This window comes from Xenopus laevis, chromosome 2L (genome assembly GCF_017654675.1).
Source record: "Xenopus laevis strain J_2021 chromosome 2L, Xenopus_laevis_v10.1, whole genome shotgun sequence".
NCBI classification, from domain to species: Eukaryota; Metazoa; Chordata; class Amphibia; order Anura; family Pipidae; genus Xenopus; species Xenopus laevis.
Genome location: NC_054373.1, coordinates 88,446,545 through 88,466,639, shown reverse-complemented (window position 1 = coordinate 88,466,639; position 20,095 = coordinate 88,446,545). Strand labels below are relative to the sequence as shown.

General features: G+C 37.0%; 1 protein-coding gene across 2 annotated transcripts; it reads left to right on the top strand.

Moving 5' to 3' along the window:
• Positions 1–3,547: 3,547 nt before the first annotated feature.
• Positions 3,548–17,522, top strand: zc3h12a.L (zinc finger CCCH-type containing 12A L homeolog). Of its 2 annotated transcripts, none has more exons than XM_018246727.2 (6): positions 3,548–3,650; positions 6,589–7,147; positions 12,551–12,690; positions 12,959–13,193; positions 14,010–14,116; positions 14,817–17,522. In XM_018246727.2, exons 2-6 carry the CDS (start codon positions 6,630–6,632, stop codon positions 15,749–15,751), a joined length of 1,935 nt encoding a protein of 644 aa, XP_018102216.1. In that variant the 5' UTR covers positions 3,548–3,650; positions 6,589–6,629; the 3' UTR covers positions 15,752–17,522. The 2 variants fall into 2 exon arrangements, with proteins under 2 accessions (XP_018102216.1, XP_018102215.1); XM_018246726.2 differs by lacking the exon at positions 3,548–3,650 and adding an exon at positions 3,688–4,941.
• The last annotated feature ends 2,573 nt before the right edge of the window (positions 17,523–20,095 follow it).

Genomic DNA, 20,095 nt, shown 5'->3' with positions numbered 1-20,095 from the left:
TGCAGTTCTGGACAATAATACTACATTGTGCATAAAAAACTTGGCAGATTGTGTACAAATGTTGCTAGGAGGGAGGCTGCCTATGAGAGCATCAACATGTGGCTGCCATTGGGGGTGACTGCAGGTCTCTGTGCTCCAAAATGGAGAGCAGAGACATGTGCCAATTCAAAGAAAGAACAAGGTAGTGTGCAATGAACAGAACATAGATTGTACCCATTTTAGCACTTTGGTAAGTGACCCCTACTTTGTACTTTAATGCACTACTTTAAGGTGCAAACACTTGCCTGAGTCCTGTTTTGCCAACAGAAGGCTATAGTAATAAACATTATACTTATCCTTATGTCCTTTACAGCTCTCACAGAAGTCAAGACTTTAGCGGTCAATTTTAACACTGCAAAACGTTAAATGCGGCAATTCAGTCTACTACATGTCTGAGTTGTTTCTTTAGGTGGGATCATCCCATGACCAATGACAATCCCAAGAATTTAGACCCCAAACTGCCCCTGTTAAGACACCCAGTTTCTTGTGTTTGCATGGAAACCATCACCAGAATGGGTTAAGTAACTGATTTATATGCAGCTTCAGGGGATACATATGTGTTCTTATTGGCTTATCTGATTCCATATTTAAGAGTTTGCCAAAGCAGTACTGAATGTCCCAGGAAAATTACACCAGTAACAAATATATATTAATAATTACATTCAAGCACTGATTTGACCTATAGATGACATTTTAATCTGTTCCTAAACATGTCCCTCGAGACCAAAGAGAATGAAGACAGAATTGATTGCAGTATGCTCTTGTTAATGAGGGCTGTTGGTTCTGGAGAGCTGGGAAGCTATTGTAGCCCAGTTTTCTAGATTTTGTAATATGCTGGGTTGTTTAGCCCAGAAGTATCTGAATGGATCAACACAGCTACAGAAGGTTGAATGTAATCTTAAAACTTAATTTTATTTTTGTCAATATTGTCATAAACTGCAAGCAGTTAACTTATATCTTCTCAAAAGCCTATGGGAAATATCTGAATCTCTTAGCAACCCACTTTTGTATGAAGAGTAGCATAGAACACCAGCAACACCATCTTCAATAAGAAATACCATTGGCACCTTGTATATATCTTATAAAAGTCTGCCAAGCCTTTTTCTTTCCAACTGTTCCTGTAACTGATCACACAATGATTCCCCAGGCTTACACCATCTTTTATTTGTCACATTGTCTCATCCTACAGCATGCCCTTTAGCTGGTCATATGCCACAAAATCATTGCACCATGTACTGTATATCATCTATCCTTATGAGTCCCACACTTCCTGGGATGGTGCAATTTGGACATACATCTGTTAAATCATAAAAAGTACAGAGCAAAATGGTTCTTGCTCTAAGCTTCTTGTCTTACAGAAGGACTCTTAGTTACAAAAGGTCCTTGGTACAAGTGCAAATACCCTATTACCCTGGGTGATAATTGATAGATTTTCTTTAGTATTTATGAGGCTTCCCAAACCTATAGGGTCCTCAATTCTTTCTCTGCCTGGTGACACCAAGCCTTCAACAACCTTTAGGGCTTTTTCAGGCTGAGACAGAGAAGGCATTTGTCCCACATCCACAGCATCAGATGCTCCTCTAAGTTTGGGAGGGGAGACAATGCACATAGAAGTGCAAAGAACACATCTTACAACAGCTGATTTTTAGAAAATCAGCTGAACTTTTTAGTATATACATTGGTCATGCCCAGACTGCAGTCCTCCATCATACATTTGAAAGCAGGTTAAATGTTAGGTGTTTGGTTGTGTGCAATTCAACATTAACAGGGCCAATCATTTTGCATTCCTGATTTAATTTCCCCCATCCCTCAGATTTAGCCAACATCTTTAGGGGTCCTTTTCTGTATCTCCAGCTCCTAACCTATTTATAAGTGCCATTGTCTATCCTGCCTCTTCTGATGCAAAGTTAGCAAGTGCATCTACTGATGATGGGGAACCTACAGCTACATCCACTTTGATAGTAATTTATTCCAGTTTCCCACAGTGGGTTGTGTCATTTGGTGCAGTAGACTTACACTAAAATATGCACATGGCAATGATGTTATAGGACGGTGCTGCAGAGAAATAGGGTGTTATGATAGCACCAAGTTGAGAGATTGGAGCTAGAGGCATTATACATCTTCTAAACTGAACTATGTCCACCGTTCGGATAGCAGTGTTAGCAAGCAAAACTGTGCATTTATCTTCCTTTTTTAGACACCGGCAATGGGATAATGAATTTGCCTGCGGGGGACAAGGGGCCTGCTATATGGCTTCTCTTCCCAAGCACAAAAATTGAATTGGAAAATTCTGAAGCATTCCCAGCAGCTTCATATTTAGCCCATTGATCAAAATGTTTCTCCTAAGACTGGCTTCATACTAGGGGGCAAATTTACTTACATACACATTTTTGCTCTGGAAGGCTCAGCCATACTTCATGCAACTACATCAGATGTTATTTCATAGAGAATACGTGTATTTATCAAAATGCAAAACTTTGTCTTGGCAAATGAATGCTGGTGTACTTTCACCAGTGAAAAATCATCAGAGCGAAATGTCTTAGTGAATTTTCTCTAGCATTACTTTCTTCCTAGAAAACTTCATTAATATACTTAGGCTTATGTCAATTTAAATATGGCGGGTACATAAACATATACACATGTATGTATTTATTAGTGATGTTGGTGAAATTGCTGGAAGTGGCCACTTATAAAAAATCAAAGGAAACAAAATAAAGACAAAAGAGATACTCTATTGTCCTAGACATGAGCCTACCCTCAATAAAATGTGGCATGAGCTTCAAATAGTTAAAAAACAGTGTAAATGACATATTTAACAGTTACAACTTGTAAACATAATCCCACAATAAAATATGAAAAAAACTACTTTTTTTATGACTTTTTGGAATACAGGATATATCACTGACATAATAATGTTGAGGATGTAAATTCATGTTATCAATTCGCCAAGTAGACAAAATAAATAGTGAAAAGAGTAACATATTGAAAAGTTCACACTTTGATAAATTTGCTGATTAATTATCGTTCGCTGGCAAAATGGCATGAATCTTATATAGCACTGAGCTTTTTGAATGTGAATTGTGTGCTTTGCCTTTTAGTAAATTGGCAATGTCCCTGCGAATTGTCATTTTAGCAAATTTTCACCAAAAAAAGTGCTTCACTCTGTAGTATATTTGCCCTTGGGAGTGTAGTTGGACAGTTTCATGCAAGGTTTACATCCCATTTAAATATTGAGGTCATAACTCAAAAAAACACGTGTATATAGTACACGGACAGCTGGTGCTGGTTCAAATAAAATGATGTTCCCTGTTTTCTCCTTGCTTTTGGTACAATTGACAGGTAAGGGTTAAACAAAAAGCCTCAGTACTTTGAACTACTCGCATATCTGTAACAGTACTTCCTCCTTGTCTGGCTTAAAAGCTGAGCAGGGTGGGGAGTAACTACTCATGACCTGTGTATCTGCGCAGGTACAACGCCCATATTTCAAAGTTATAAAAAGTAGTGAAAAAAGAAATGTAACAGGCATCTGCTTGACAACTCTGCTGAGAGAAATGCTTACAGCCCCTCCCTGCATTTCCATTCAGACTCAAGAAGGAGACTGCTGCAGGGCTGTGAGTAAATTTCCTTTTCAACAAATAAAACGAAAACTAAAGTGAATTAGAAGCTGTGATCCTTTTTTTTTTCTTGGCTGTCGCTGTCTTGGAGCCAGCTCTTTGCTACCTGCTTGGACAAATTGACATGTTAGAGAAGGTGCCAGCTATTGGCAGCAAGGATTGTTGTTTTGATGTCACTGAGCCAAAATATACTATCTGATGTTGTCTGAATGTATTCCATAGGGCAACTTTATTCAGTACGCTGTCTGTTCATTTATATATTAAGCATATGGTTAACTATATTCAAACGTGGCTATTTTAACAGAAGAATAGTTCTGTCATATTGTTTCTGACACTTTCTCCTGCCCCTATCAGCAGACTATTTTGCTGCTTCCTTTCCGTTGATTTTACACAATTAACTGTTACTCCTGCTCTGACTGGATGCCCCCTCACTCCTCTTGCTGTCACTTTCCTGTCCTTCCACAGCTCTCTAACGTGAGAACATTTACAGAGAAACAAGATATATATTTGCTGAAGTATTTCAACATTTTCTGAATGGTAAACAAAACTTTTCTCCATACCAGGGCTGTAGAGTCCAGTCATACAGCCTGTTTTCTGTCCTCTTAATGGTAAAAACTCAACTGTGTATTCAATAACCCTGTCAGTAGCAGTACATGGTGTAGACATTGCAATTGTTTAACTGGTTCTGAATGGTACAGGAGTTTTACTTGAGACAATAACTAGTGTGCCTTTTTAGTGTTTATCATTTCTAACTGTAGCTTTGCAATGCCAAACATAAGCTGTTTACTTTACTCTAACTTGCTTCAGTTTACTTTGAATGGAACATACAGAAACGACATGATCATAGATCATTATTGACTCTCTCTTCTCCTTGTTGCATATTTTTCACCTGATGTAGTCATGTTTAACTAGAACTAATGGCAGGGAATTTTATGTTAAGAAGTCATCCGTCAGAAGGTTTATTTTCTTCCGGTCTCTGTTATATTTATGTCTTGCTGGTTAGCTTAATTTTTCCACTGCTTAAACTTCCTAGTGAAATGTCAAATGTTGTGTGAATATTCCGGTTTGGCTGATTTCTGAGGCTGTGCCTTTAAAGCACCGGATCTGGATTTCCCATTACCACCCACATAAACACGCCCAACTGACTGTATTGTAGCTTCCTGTTACACACAAACACATAGCAGCAGAAATGTCACAGAGACGACTCTTCTGCCAGTTTCAGGCCCCGAATTTAATGAAAACTTTTTTAATTCTGTTTCTCCTCAACTTGCAAGATCTCAAAGGCCTGGTAAGTCATTCGATGAGGGGATTGGGTTCACACTGCAGCGACTGCTCATATAAATTCTTTCTTGCTCCTGGAATTCTATACTGGGCAGCAAAAGGGTGGGCAGTGACACACAGATTGCAACACTGTGTCTTATCCCTTTTTCTTGTTGATTTTCTGTCATGCTCTATGAACTTTGTAAGTATACTAGGTTTCTTATTATTGCAATAAGTACTGTCAAACACCCCGTAGCAACCAGATAGTGTGTAATGCAGTGAGGAAGCTGCAAATATCAGGGCACGTGTAGTTGGGGCCAAATACAGCTTCTCACAATAAAAAGTCTAATTTACCAATAATTTACCATCAAAAAAAGACACAATGTTTACAAGAACAGTAATTTGTTAGTAAGATCAGCATAAAAAGGAGGCAGTATGATGAAGGCATATCAGTGGAATGTCTAAGCTTCAGAACACATAAGGCAAGTAGGGGGGCACAAGGTGCAGGGGAGCCCTGTATGTAACACGCCTGCATCCGACCTTTGACAGGGGTGCATTCCATGCCTTACTCTGTAATGCTCTGTAATGATCCACGGGTCAGCCCAAAACCACTGGATCAGATTGTGGCCGTGCAGTGGACCCTATAGTTACATTACCCCAATCATTTTAAAACTCTTGATTGCATATCCTAGAGGTGGAGTGGGTGAATATGTTTAAATAAATTACAAACATCCAGTCAAGCTAAGGGAGAGTTAGGGACAGGTTAGGGATAGGGGCATCACTATCATGCCTGATATATAGTGAACTCCTTGATCCCTGTATCTAATGTAATGATATTCAAGTTGCAATGTATAACGATTATGGGGAAACTGTAAACATTTATAAAAAAAAAGTATTTTGATCTGAACAATCAATACCTTAATTTACTCTTTAAAGAGTTAGGTATGTTGCATTTATTGCTGGACATTTATTAGACTTAAAGTAATGACCACCAGTACTAGTGATGTCATTTATTAGGTAGCCTATATTATTTGTTATAACAATAAAAAATAATATTTCTAGAGTGGCGGACATCACATTACTATGTACTGACCACAAAAGATGCCAAACCACCATGTGGTACAAAGTCTGATTCGCCACATCTGGTGCAGTGGATTTATAAATATTTTATTGCTAATGAGCGCTGTGTATTTCCTTTTTATTCACATAACTACTATGCCATGTGTAATAATGTCTTTAGAAAGCAGAAGTAAGGCTATATTTATTTTAAATAGAAACTTTCAGTGCAGCTTTCAGATGGGACTTTTTTCATGCACAAATGGGTCACAAACCGGAGCGTTGCTGTGTTAGTTTCATGAGATGACATTTTTAGAAATAAATATTTTAAAACTAGATTACTCTTCATACTGTAAAGAGTGCCGAAGGCAAAAAAATTTATAATTTAACTAAAACAAATATTTTGAGGTATTTAAAGAAGGTTCAGATTATCTCACTGGAATTTCCTTTCAGCCGTTTGCAAAGGCATTGATTCATGAAATTTCTAAGAGCACACTTACAATGTAAATGAACATTAGGCTCAAACAATATAGACAAAAGTGTGGTGTGTTGCGTGCGGTAGTTAATATTTTCCAGGAATTAAGTTCATGTGTGTTAAACATTAATTTTGTCTTTGTAGGAACTGGAGGTCAGTGCAGTGTTAGACTGAAGAATAAGAGTATGGAGAGTCTTCCTTTTGACCTAAACTGGACTTTGGATACTTCAAGGTGGAAGGAGTCCTCTCTGGGCAACAACAGCGACAACTCAGTGAGAAATGCAGATGCATTAGACTTGGGTTATGGCAGCCTCAACTGGGCATCCACTAGAACCCGATCTCATAAAGGAATTAAAGATGAACAGGAGAGGTCAGCAGACAAGCTTTGCTCACCTGCTCCTGATCAGGTAGAAATGCAAATGAAAGTTGACTTTTTCCGCAAACTTGGCTACTCTTCCGATGAAATCCAAGCAGTCCTTCACAATCTAGGGGGACAGGCGGATACCAATTCTGTACTTGGGGAACTGGTTAAACATGGAGCAAATTCAGAAAAAGAACCAATTCCTGATGAGTCTTCAGAAACCTTTTTGGTCTCTAGAGGTGTGTTGAGAAGCATGTGTGCCCCTTCAGTCGCTTCAAATGAAGATAGCAATGCCAACAACTTAAGGCCAATTGTCATTGATGGCAGCAATGTGGCAATGAGGTGTGTTTGATTATTGTTATATTATTTGTTTGTTTTGTTATTACTTGCAGTGTATGAAAAGCAAAACAATATCAACATAACACTTATTGTCATTTTCCTTTTGAGCTTAGAGAAGTTGATATTCATTAAATAATGCTCTTTACACACAGTGAAGCAAAGCTTAAAGGAAACTGCTAGATGGAAAAAGTTAATGTGGACTTTATGATCTTTATATATGCATAATTCTCTCAATGCAGGATTATAACCTGTATAAGGGTAGTTCAGACATCCTACAGAAATGACAGTATACAAGAATATGTTGGGTCTATTGCTTTATGGGAAAACAGTAATCTTTGTATACTTTCCTTACACCCTAGGGTCCCGCTAGTCTCTAGTCCTAGATTCCAGCTGGCAGAATAGAGAGTCTTTTTTGTATATTTAGCGATCACAGAGATTGCATTCCCCTAGCATCCCTGCTGGGGGAATGTAAAATGTTGTTGCAATGTTATTACAATTATTCAATAAATCTTAGGTGAAATCAGAAATCCATTTTCTTAGCAACTTCCTTCTTCTCAAAGATTTTTAATCTGAATGGGATACTTATTATTCAGGTTATGGGTTTATATTAATACTCAGCTACTTCTGCTGAGGCAACAAATTAAACTGAGAAGTAAAAGTTTTCCAAGTTGTAACAAGCAAGACTTTATATGGTGTGGAACAGGAGGTATAATAAGTAGCCCTCCAGCAGAAGTTGATTTGCTGCATCTCTGGGGGAAAGGTGGCCATTAATCAGGACTGTCCCAAAAATAGATGGATCAGTCAATGCTTAGGACCTAAAATGGAAACATGTTGTAAAATCAATAAGCATGCTTGAGGCAAAATCTGCCATACAATTTGTTAAATAAATACCAGGAGCATTCCTGCCTTATAAAGGTATTATTCATAGTGCTGTATTTGATGTAAAAGATTTATCTAAAAAAATGTTAGTAGGTATTAATATGAAATGTTTTCAATCATGTCACAGATAGCCCTTGTTATGTAGGGTGTTCTTGGTCTCAAGCCAAGCAAATTGTGTAATGTAGCACCTAATATTACACCTACTCATTGGGTAAGCTTTGCCACACAGTGTGTCTGGATAAGATCTGGGAAAATTTAATATTTTCATTTTTTTTGTATTTCATATTAACAGAGTGTAGCAATAGTTTTCATCTTTCTCTTTTCCTGGATGTTGCATAGAAAAAAAGTAGGTCAATACCCTAGATATATCTGGTGCAGACAAATCTGATATATGTATCAATAACGATACTATAGTAAGAGGTTTGCTAATGCAGGTTATGCTACAACGAAAAGGGAAGAATAACACATTGAATCACTGCTGAATCATTTCCTTTTCAGTAAAGTGCTTCCTTGCCTTATTCTAAAACCTGTAGAAACAAACTCCGGGCCTGTGCTCTGTACAATGAAAACATATGTTCTCATTGTCTTTTAATAGCTGCATGTGTATTTCTAGTTAAAGGATCAACAGGTGTCATGCCTGTATTTATCAATACAGAGGATAAAACTGTGGTCAACAAACTATTTAGGAATCATGAAAATGTAGAGGTAACATTCACCCAATTCTCACTCAAAAATGTGTGGCAAGACTATATAATATACAGATATGGAACCTGTTATCCAGAATGCTTGGGATCTGGGCTTTTCCAGAAAAAGGACCTTTCCATAATTTAGATCTCCATACATTAAATTGACTTTAATAATAATTTAAATATTAAATAAACCCAATAGGATTCTTTGTCACTAATAAGGATTAATTATATTTTAGTTGGGAGCAAGTATGAGGTATTGCGTTATTATTACAGAGAAAAGGAAATATGAATCCTTAGAAAATAGGGTGAAAATACACCTAAAATGTAACAAATGGTGGAAAAATGTATTGGACTTTTCATGAATGTGAAAAAGTCTTTCATGAAGATTAAGAATGCCATTTATAATAAAAAAAATGGAGCATGGGGAAAGACTCTACCATTTGTAATTGTTCCCCTGTATGAATGGGGACCAGGAGACTTATTATAGGCAGGCAAGGGATCTATCGAGGATGGCTGGCAAAAAGCAGACAGGAAATTTATCAGGAAGCTAAAAAAATATTTTTCTTTACTGCATTTCACATGAAAGAGAGAGAGAATTTCTACAACAGCTGTTGGCTTTCCTCTGCCACTGAATGGAACAAAGTACAAAGTCTCACTCGTTGTCAGGTGGACGAGAGGGAAATTCCACTCTGTTACTTCCTGCATGTTTAATCTGGTGCATTGTTCTTTACTGATTCACACGCTGTAAAACCTGCCTGTCCAAACAGCTCACTACCAGTTCTATGCAAATGATCTTTATGTAAATATACCTGTTCTTCCTCCTCCTGGGAATTTCCATACTGTTTGCCAAGGTGAAGCCTCTTAGCTAAAATATGTTTTACACCTTTGGCCTTAGGTAAATAATGCATTTACTTCAGGCTTAACCAGGAAATGTCATTTTTTCTGTGTTACAAGGTATCATCTATCATCGGCATACGTTTCCTGTTTGAAATGAAAATATATGTTGCTTAGCTGAATTAGATTTTTTTGAAATGATAGGAATTCAAACAATGGAATTGCATTTGATGCCAATGCAAATTACCAAATTAAATGATAGCCTAAGGGGATACCTTGATCTAGGTGTTCCTTTTGTCAGGTAAAATGAGATACAAAAAAATGAAGTACTTACTCAAAACTAAACCAGTTCATACTAAATTGCAACTCCATAAAATGATTTCTGTTAGGGAATGTGACTAGTTGTACTGTAATTCAAATAACTAGTGGCACAGGATCCCTGTTCAAAAAAAAGTACAAAAAGTACAACATAAATTAAAAGATTTATTTTTTAACGCAAAAAGTATCTGTGTGTATGGGAAATCATCCATTTCATTTGCAGTCATTTCCCCTAGCCAGAAAAGTCCTACCTTCTATATGGTTTGCGTGGCATCATTTTCAGTACAGGTATCTATAAATATCTGAATTTAAGCAGTTTTTCCATAGTCAACAATAAGAGAAATAGTGAATTCTGGCAAATGGCTTCTCTTATCTCTTTCAACTACCTGTCTGAGAGGCCACAAGGTCACTGGAGATGCACACATGTCCTCTGCATCTCCAGTGATACCCAGGATTGGCTGTTATTTTTCATACATGAAATTCCTATAGATACCTAAGAAGACATAGTGGACATGTGGGTTTTATGGGAAAAATATGTCCTCTGCATCTCCAGTGATACCCAGGATTGGCTGTTATTTTTCATACATGAAATTCCTATAGATACCTATAGAAGACATAGTGGACATGTGGGTTTTATGGGAAAAATATTCATAAAATGTCTTCATTAATGCCCTGGACATAAGTATAAGAGCACTAAGGGGCATATCTTTGGTCTGCCATGGGATAAGCAGTAAGTACAGGGCTCCACTGGTGCTCTCTAATTTGCACATAAGCTTGCTGCAAAATCCCATTTCCTATCAGTTTTCCATATTGGTGAGAAAATGGTGGAAGAGATTAGGTGGCCAGGTCATCTCTACAGATTAGGTGACCAAAAATGTAAACATGTTTCCTGATTTGCCAGAAATAAATGACCAGTTACAAAATGCCAATCCCTTCTTTGTTCTAGAAGCTTCCACTGCAAAATATTACTGTTACTGTCATACAGCACCTAATACTTTTCTAATCTTTCAATATCACTGTAAAAAGTATTTTCCAACTTTAGAACCATATTAGTTGATTTGGTAGAATGATTTCCTTTTCTCAGCTTGATTATTCTATGTGCAGTATACACATTTGTGGGCCAGATGTCGTTATATTAAATTATAATGTCATATAAGGGACCATATGGTTCTCTTATTCAGCGTGGTGGTGGAAGCCAACATTTTTAGTAGAAATTCTTCACAGTCCCCAAACCTCCAGGTGGATGTTTTTTTGTTCTAGGTTGATCTAGGTTGATCTAGGTCTACGTTTTTTACTGGAGACCCAAATGACGAAAAGAATCAGCTTTGCAACCCAAAAATGGTTTTGAATGAATTATTCACTTTATTTTAAGTACAGGTATTATGCTTACTCTATGGAGTACATAGATCCACAAACAACCTGAAGAGGGTCCTCTACATTGTGGAAAAACAAAGAGATTCCAATCTAAATTATGAGCTTAAGATATAATTATAACTTATTTTTTTATCCATAATATTTGGGACATGTAGTTTTCTGTATAAGGGGTTTTCCATACTATGGTCCACGATACTTTAAGACTACTGATAAAACTCAATATGATTGATTTGCTATATGGATTTATGCAGCTTAGCTGCAATCAGTTACAAGGTACTGTTTTGTTTTGTTGTTATGGAGAAAAAGGAAATAATTTGAAAAAAATACAGTTATTTGCTTAATGGACTGTGGGTGAAAGAGTGAAGAACTAGTATTGTAATTATAGAAAGCTGCATTGTTCAGAAGAGAACCAGGAAATTGCTGTCCAAAAATAAACTTGAAAAAAAAAAAAGTTGAAGGTCGAATGCAACATGAGAAGGGTGTTATTTTATTTGCATCTTAATTTACCTGCTTGGCGCTCAGTGATTAACCAGTTGTTTATCCTTCTCAAACTGAAAGGAGAAGTTCACATTCAAAAAAATCATTTTTATAGTAAACAGTGTCTAGCAAACAGTTATTTTATAATGTAATTACTCTAGCCATTGAACTGTATTTTTATTTATTCTCTCATACCACAAATTCAAATGAATAAAGTAGTAGCATTGTTAGGTTGCTTTTTATAGTCGTATTTCAGCCTTTCAGTATTCTCTTTTATTTTGGCATTATGTTCACTTGTCCCTCCCCCACTCCATACTCCTTACTGTGATACGTTTAATGACAGGACCCTAGTGCAGTCTCACCCCCTGTGCCCCTGGTATTGCCCCTAAAGGGGCAATATACAGCAATAATCAAAGTCCAATAAATAATACTTTGATCCTAATGATGATTACAAATATGATGCTCTGCCCACAAACATTGCTTCCGGTTTGTTACAAACAGAGAAGAACTGCCAACTTTATACTTTAGAGTCAGTATTAGGGGGGGATTTCACACTTTCAAGTTACGTCCTATTTATTAGACTCATCTTCATCAGAGTTTGTATTGGGCCTTTAAAAAGTATTATGTTTACATTACAAAAAGGAATACAAATGTATTTTATCCATTTATGGAAGTTTTAGACTGAATTTTTTAAATTACGATTTCCCCCTCCCCACCAGTTCTAATAATGGTCAAACATGCACATATTTTAGTATTAGGTGATGCAAACATCTATGGATAGTATGGTTTTTGCACAGGACAAAAGAGGTAACCTTTGTGTTCTTTTCTTTTATAGTCATGGGAATAAAGAAGTATTTTCATGCCGTGGGATTCTTCTGGCTGTCAACTTTTTCTTAGAAAGAGGACATACAGATATTACCGTTTTTGTACCCTCATGGAGAAAAGAGCAACCTCGGCCAGAAATGCCTATTACAGGTATGAACTACATTTCAACTCTGTTTTCTTGGATTTGGGTTTGAAGAATGTAGTTTAAAATCAAATGTATTTTAAATACCACACTAAATATTATGATTTTAGTACTTTTTTGAAACAAAAAGGAATTCCAATAAGCAATATCACTAGAGATACTAAGAGCTTCCCATCTGCTAAGAAAAGCTACTAAGATAAGCACAATGGTACATTTTTGGGTTCCTGTGACATTAGTTTGTATTAAGGCTATAATGCTGCCTCCTTTATTTTTCAGACCAACATTTTCTTGGTGAGCTGGAAAAAAAGAAGATTGTTGTTTTCACACCATCTCGCCGGGTGGGAGGAAAACGTTTGGTGTGTTATGATGATAGATTCATTGTTAAACTGGCCATTCAATGTGATGGGGTTATTGTGTCCAATGACACTTACAGAGATCTCCAGAGCGAGAAGGTCGAGTGGAAAAAATTCATAGAGGAGCGCTTACTTATGTATTCATTCGTCAATGACATGTAAGTTTTGTGCTTTGAAACTGGATTATCAATCCTTATTGTGTAATTTTCTAAATGTTTATGGGATAGATCAGGGCCATCCAACTGAAGGCCGTAGATTAAACTAGGGCCTTCAAAAAAATTTGATGGCACCCCAGTCTGCTTAAGGACTCAATAGATTTAACTGTTTGACATCATTATTTTTTGGATGGCACTTGTGCAGAAGGAAGAAAGGAAGGCACTTATTGAGTTTGAGCAATTTGTCCATTTGTTCTTAAAGTCAGGAGGTGGCTGTTGCAGAGACTTGTAACTGTAACTGTGAAAAACATAGATTATTTTTTACTTTTCAACATCATGCATTTAAAGCCTGAGGGACAACCCATGAAATCCTAGGTTTTGAAATTCAATTATCCCTTCTGCCACTGAAGTGAACAATTCATGCTTCATGCACAAAGAGTTTCCAGAACATGCGGAACTTGTACAAAAACATCAGAAATGTATTGACATTTTGGTCTATCATTAGACCTTTATCGCGATAAAGGTCTAACTATAGACCATAACATTCCATGAGTCCGACAAGTACTTGTCCTCCTGTCTTACTGTTCAACTAAAACTCGCCATCTGGGCCATAAACTTTGTATCTGTGAATTCCCTCCTACATATGTTATATATAAACACATATAATACAGTAAGTAGTCCATAAAGAAGTAGATGTAAATAAATGCATCTCTAAAAGCCTTTCCTTTTTATATAATACTAAAAATACACTGTCTCTTGCCATTTTCATGACTAGCTTATAAAACCTTTTATAACATTTTCAAATGTGTTTTCCTCTAGCTTTATGCCACCAGATGATCCTTTGGGAAGACATGGGCCAAATTTGGACGACTTTCTCAGAAAAAAACCATTAGGACTGGAAAACAAGAAAGTGCAGTGTCCTTATGGTAAGAATAAGTTCATATCCATGCCTATTTAAGTAGCTAAGCACTTTTCAACAATAACAGCACACATTGGTTGTTTCTTTTTGTACTCAACATTAACTACTTCCACTCTACTGCAGAAAGTTAAAGTAACTCTCTGAACATAGGTATACAGTTCAAATTCTGTAGCAATGGCTGCTCAGCAATGGAGAGCTTTACAAATAATAAAGAAGCAAACATCTTCTAATTCTATTCTCATTTCTTCTGGCATTAACATACTAATATATATGTACTAATCAGCTGGTGCACTTTGCTCTATTTAATTTCCATTTAAATTTTGCTTTGGGTATATTTGAAGTGTTTCTGCTTTGTTTAGCAAGGGAGTCTAAGGCATTCAGCTGTGATCTTTACATGTAAATGCTCACAAACCTATACTAGACAATTGTTTCCATTTCATTAGAGCAGTCAATGCAAAGCTGGTAAGATGTTAGCCAATTTAATGAAAGACTTAAAAAAACACAAGTTTAAAATATCAGAGAATCCTGAACAAACTATGCAGCATAGTTTTTTGTAATCAAATGCAGAAAACATAATATTTTGATCAAACAACATTATTATGATTACAGTGTCCCTTTGTGAGTTGTGTTTTGGAGTCAGCTTAAACCAAATAACAGAAAATAAGTAATTTTCTAATAATATTTTCTTTCTTTTTTTTCACTAATAGGTAAAAAATGTACATATGGAATCAAATGTAAATTTTATCATCCTGAAAGGATCAACCAACTTCAGCGTTCTGTAGCGGATGAGCTTCGTGAAAATGCAAGGCTTTCCCCTACCAAATCTGCACTTTACTTACCAGCAGATGACAGAAAATCTAGGCAGCTTTCCTTGGCAGATGTTCCACCCATAGACTCTGACAATCCACCTTTGCAAAAGCTACCTGTTGAAAGGACAAGTTCATTACAGAAGAGCAGAGTTGTGGACAACATGGCAGCAAAGTTTTTCTATAATAGCCAGTCTGCCAGCAAAAAGGACTCACTTCTCCGTAACTCTTTTGATTCTGGCATCGAAGTGTGGGCCAGTGTATCGAACAGTTATTGTGAAAGTTCTCATGACCCTGTAGTCTATGGAAAATACTGTAATTGTCCTCAGCGACATTGTTGTCAGCACAGACATGATTTGGACACTGATGGATGTCAACCCTATAGCTGTCAAAAGTCTTTGCCACGCAGTCACAGTTCAGCACCTTATTTCCCATATAATGCATCACCTCAATGGCCACCCCACAATACATCACACCCAATATATAGAGAAGTACCTAAATCAGGCCAAAATGGCAACCATAGCCTTCCAAATGACTATAACACCCCTGCAACACACTCAATTGAATACTGGTCAGAGCCAAATCCAATCCCATCTTCTAGTAGACATCAAAGCAGTTACCCAGTTTATCAACAAATGCCACCTTCTGCTAATGATTTGCCTCAGTGGTCTAGCTCTGATTCCTTTTCAGCTGAGCGATCAAGTGTGCGCACCAGGCTGTGTGCAATCTTCCATCCCTCATTAGTGGATGCTGTTATGAGAAAGTTCCCACAACAGTTGGATCCACAATGTTTAGCAGCTGAAATATTCACTTACAGGTCCCAACACAATATGTGAAACCAAAATATATGGGTGTGATTTCAACAGAATTTAACAACAAATGCTCTATTCTATGGAATACCTTTTCTTATTGTTTAGGAACAAGGGATGACAGAGACTAAGGCTATGGATGGTTATGAAATTATGACTGGAGAATAAGTAGTCATTGGTCATTGGACAAAAGCACTACTAATGGGTTGTAATGGCAATATATAAAAAGCAAAGTACCCTGGTGCAAGTTACACATAACCTATGGATTGTAGCTCCAGTTAGAATCATCCCAGCAGTTCAACATTCTAATTGTAATATCCATATGGAAGTGTGAGAGCAGATGAGAAAGAGAGAGTGAAGGCACCAATAGGGTCAATCAGCAAGAAGTAGATGTTTTAGCAAATACAAGGTAATTCACCTGTGCCTTAATAGTAGCCGTAATGGTTGCAAATAGCATGATAGGAATATATTGTGATAAGAGAGAACAAAAACAGAGCAAAATGTCCTGTAGACTAAAGGATAAGAGAGGAAATACAGTTGAGCTAAAAGAAGTGATAGAAGCAGGCAGAGAGAGAAGGAAAAGCATGTAATATAATATTAAAAATATAGCATACAGAGATGGCCAAGATTATTACCTTAGACTAGAGTAATGAAAGAAACGAATGACACTGCCTTCATGGCCTATATTTTTTTTATTTTTGTTTTTTTTAAAATGACCTACAAGATCCAGGACATATTTATGTTCTTGACATTTCTACTTTCAATGTGTTACTGTATACATGGGCTTGTTTCAGTGATTTTGAGATTACTTTCTCTATTTTTCGCATGAGTTAGATCTCAGCTTTATATTTAAAACTGAAATTATACCTAAAATCCAAAAAAAATATATTTTGTCTCATCTGAAGAAAAAAAAAAATCATGCAAGCAAACCGTTTTGGCACAGATACATTTAATACGTTTCTTGGTCTAAAAGAGTTAATTTGCTTAGAAGGGCTACAGTTCAGGCTTAATGCCCTAACAATATTCTGTGTGTTTTCCACAGAGCACCTTGAATGCTTATTCTCACAGGTTTTATCCCACTACAAACGATTATGTTTTAGCTATCCTGTATGTTTGTTCAGTATTCAGTCCTGTTGCATGTTTGAATAATGCATGCAATTACTGTTCATGTAATATACTTTTCAAATCTAATTTTAGAGCATAAAGTATAAATTGGTATACTTTTCTTATATGCAAATCATCATGCAAAGAAACAATTGTCTTGGGGCAGTTGATAAGTTGATGCATATTGTATCTAAATGTTAAACTTCAGTACTTAATGATTACATTAATGAAGGGGAAAACATGGACAAATTCAACTAGTCGCAGTTATGAGACATTCAGCCAACGTTTGGAACATTGTTTCAGTGCCAACACCCTTATATAATTTAGAGGATATTAAACTCTGGCATGAAATGTTTATTACTGTATTATTGTGTCCTCCCTGCCACTAATGGTGATCATTAGAATTGGTTGACTCGGCACTATGTGCTACTTGGCCACCAAGGAGAAAATCCTTCTGCATTATGTTAATTACAAACATTACCGATTTGTAATGTGTTAACTGAGTAAGCAAAACATGCTTTTTATTTTTATTTTTTGTATATAACTTCATTTAATTAAAATGCTGGTTTACTGGGTGAGTACAAGATCAGATAATGCTCTGGTCAAGTAGTTAGACGTAATGAATACGTGATGCAACCACTGATATGTTACTTCTGGAAGTGATTGTCAAATAAATGTTATGAATTTTCTTAAATGGTCTCGTAGCATTTGTAATTTATGTCTTTAGGTCAATGAATCTGAACTTCATGCTGTAACAGAGAGGGCTCTTATTAGAGAACCTTGGCTAGGACCTAGGAAAGGGGAGGTCTAATATTTTATACATATATACACTCATTTGATTGAATCATTAAATCTGTTTTTAGCAGATATATTTTAAGTGCACATCTCTGCACATCATTTGAAGTGTCTGATGTGGTATTTTGTTGAAGAACATAGTATGCAAATTCAGCATCAAACAATATATGGTCAAAACTATTTTTTTCCAAAAGTATCCACAAACACCACAGATATTCTTCTTCCGCTTCTTCATTCTTTGATGGCCTCAGGGCTATGCATGTGCACCCCGGCAAAAAAACTCTGTGGTGCATGCACAAAGTCCTATTACCTAACAGGAGTAGCAGCCAGGGTATCAGGTAAGTGGTTACAATCACTGAAGGGTGCCTTAAAGGAGAACTTATCCCTCTTGCTAATAAAATCACCTACCCTCTACACTCCATAGTCCCAACTCCCTGCTCCCCCCCCACACACAAGTAAATGCCCTGAAGCCTATAATTTCCCCTCGTTGCGGAGTCAGCGCAGCATAGCTCACGGGTGCCATCTTCTGGTGCTACGGTAATCTTTTGGTTTTCTTCCGGGTTATTCTGTAATTTTAGTCACTTTTGGCGCATGTGCAGTTGTAACGAACCAGAAAACTGCACCTGTGCAGGGGGGGAGCAGGGAGGGGGGAATATGGAGGGTAGGGGTCCTTATTAGCAGGGGGTTTAAGTTCTCCTTTAAGCTAGTGATGGACGTGCAGATGTAGCCTTAATGTCAGATGAACGATCGTGCGGTGCAATCTCCCCACCTACCACTTTCTATTCAGATTAAATAAAGTTTTACAAAGAACAAATTACACAATGCTCAGGTCATTAATTCAAAGACCGCAATCATAAGAAAGTTATGTCGACAGTCGAGCATGGATATAGTCAGATGGCAATACATGCAGAGATATTATTATTAGCTGATATAAATCTTCTAACCTGTGCTATTCACTAAACGGCGATCGCCACGGCACAAAAATGTCGGGACAATACACATGTTGTCCGAAAATAATACAAAATGAAGATTTGTACCACTTTATCTTTACATCTATGGCCATCTTAATGTTCAATGGATTACTAGATAACCAAAATCTTCAAAAGCGACAAAATTCTTAAGTGCCCCATATTTTTTTGTTGTTCCTGTATGTAGTGGTTAATGTGGCTGTAGGGAAGGATGTCAGAAAAACACAATCAGCACAAGACTGAATTTTTGCAGCTCTCTAATCTGCTAAATTTTGGCCTGTCTATGGTGCATTACCAAACATATTCCAGAACACCGTACAATAAATGGGTGTATACACTGAATATACAGATTACCTACAAAAAACAACCAATACCTTATACAAGAGGTATATAGAGAGGGCCCTGCCCAAAAGAGCTTGCTATTAATGCATATTTTGACTTATCTTACTTAAAGTCTGCAGTATTGTAGCTGCTCCTGTTATCATGCTTGTGGGAGGCGAGCCTAGAATTAGCTACATGGCAATCTGGGACTTCCTGTATACTATTTTATTTTTCCATTAACTAGACAAAGGTATCTTTTGCACAGTTACACAGTTCAATAGGGCAGGTTTAATTCTCTGTCCAATGAGGACCACATCAGCGTGTTGATGTGGTCTTCATCTCATGGGCCTATAGGCCATAGGTCAAAGATTGGATCAGTACAATTTGATCCAGTGTGTGGGCAGGCTAATTGGGCCTGATCCGCTTGAGCAAATCTGCCAGTGTATGGTCAATTTAGCAAATTTTCAACTAAATGTTTCCTTGTTGTATTTCTTTTTAGTGTATAAGCATGTCTCTTCCGGTATTTAGTCTATAATTTCTGAACCCACATATCAACAGTTTGATCTCAAGAAATTTATCTAAATTGCAGATATCTATATATCTGTACTTTGTGTGTACTGTGTACGTCAGTATGTCTGTTGATTAGTGTCTGGAATGTAAAGACTTACGTATTTTATTTAGGAAACAAATGAGAGCTTTCATGTGACATTGAAACCTCTACACATCTTTCCCCTGATTTGGCTATTTCCGACCAAGTCGGCAGATTATTGCTGCCCTCCCCTGACGGGTTCTACATGGGCGCCCTGGGTGATTCAATCATTGAAACAGTTGTTAAACAATCCACTCATTTGGAAAGTCAGTCTACACATCCATCATAAATTATATTTCTAATTTTTAGCAGAACATGCTACTTTTAAGGCTTAAGAAAAACCTCACAAAGGACTAGGTTAATAATTAAGCATCCTATCCTATATAGTCTGTACATGGCAGCCATCAGAAATCATGGGACCCCATATGAGAAAAACTTCTGGGCCCCGCCTACCACCACAGGCCCCTACCTAGAGACCCCAGACACCAAAAAGCCACACATACAGGGGCGCTAAAAACCCATTGGTGGCCAGGGCCCTCCCTACAAGTTAAAAAAAAGCAAATTGTGGTCAGATGCCCCAACAAAAGTTTAAAA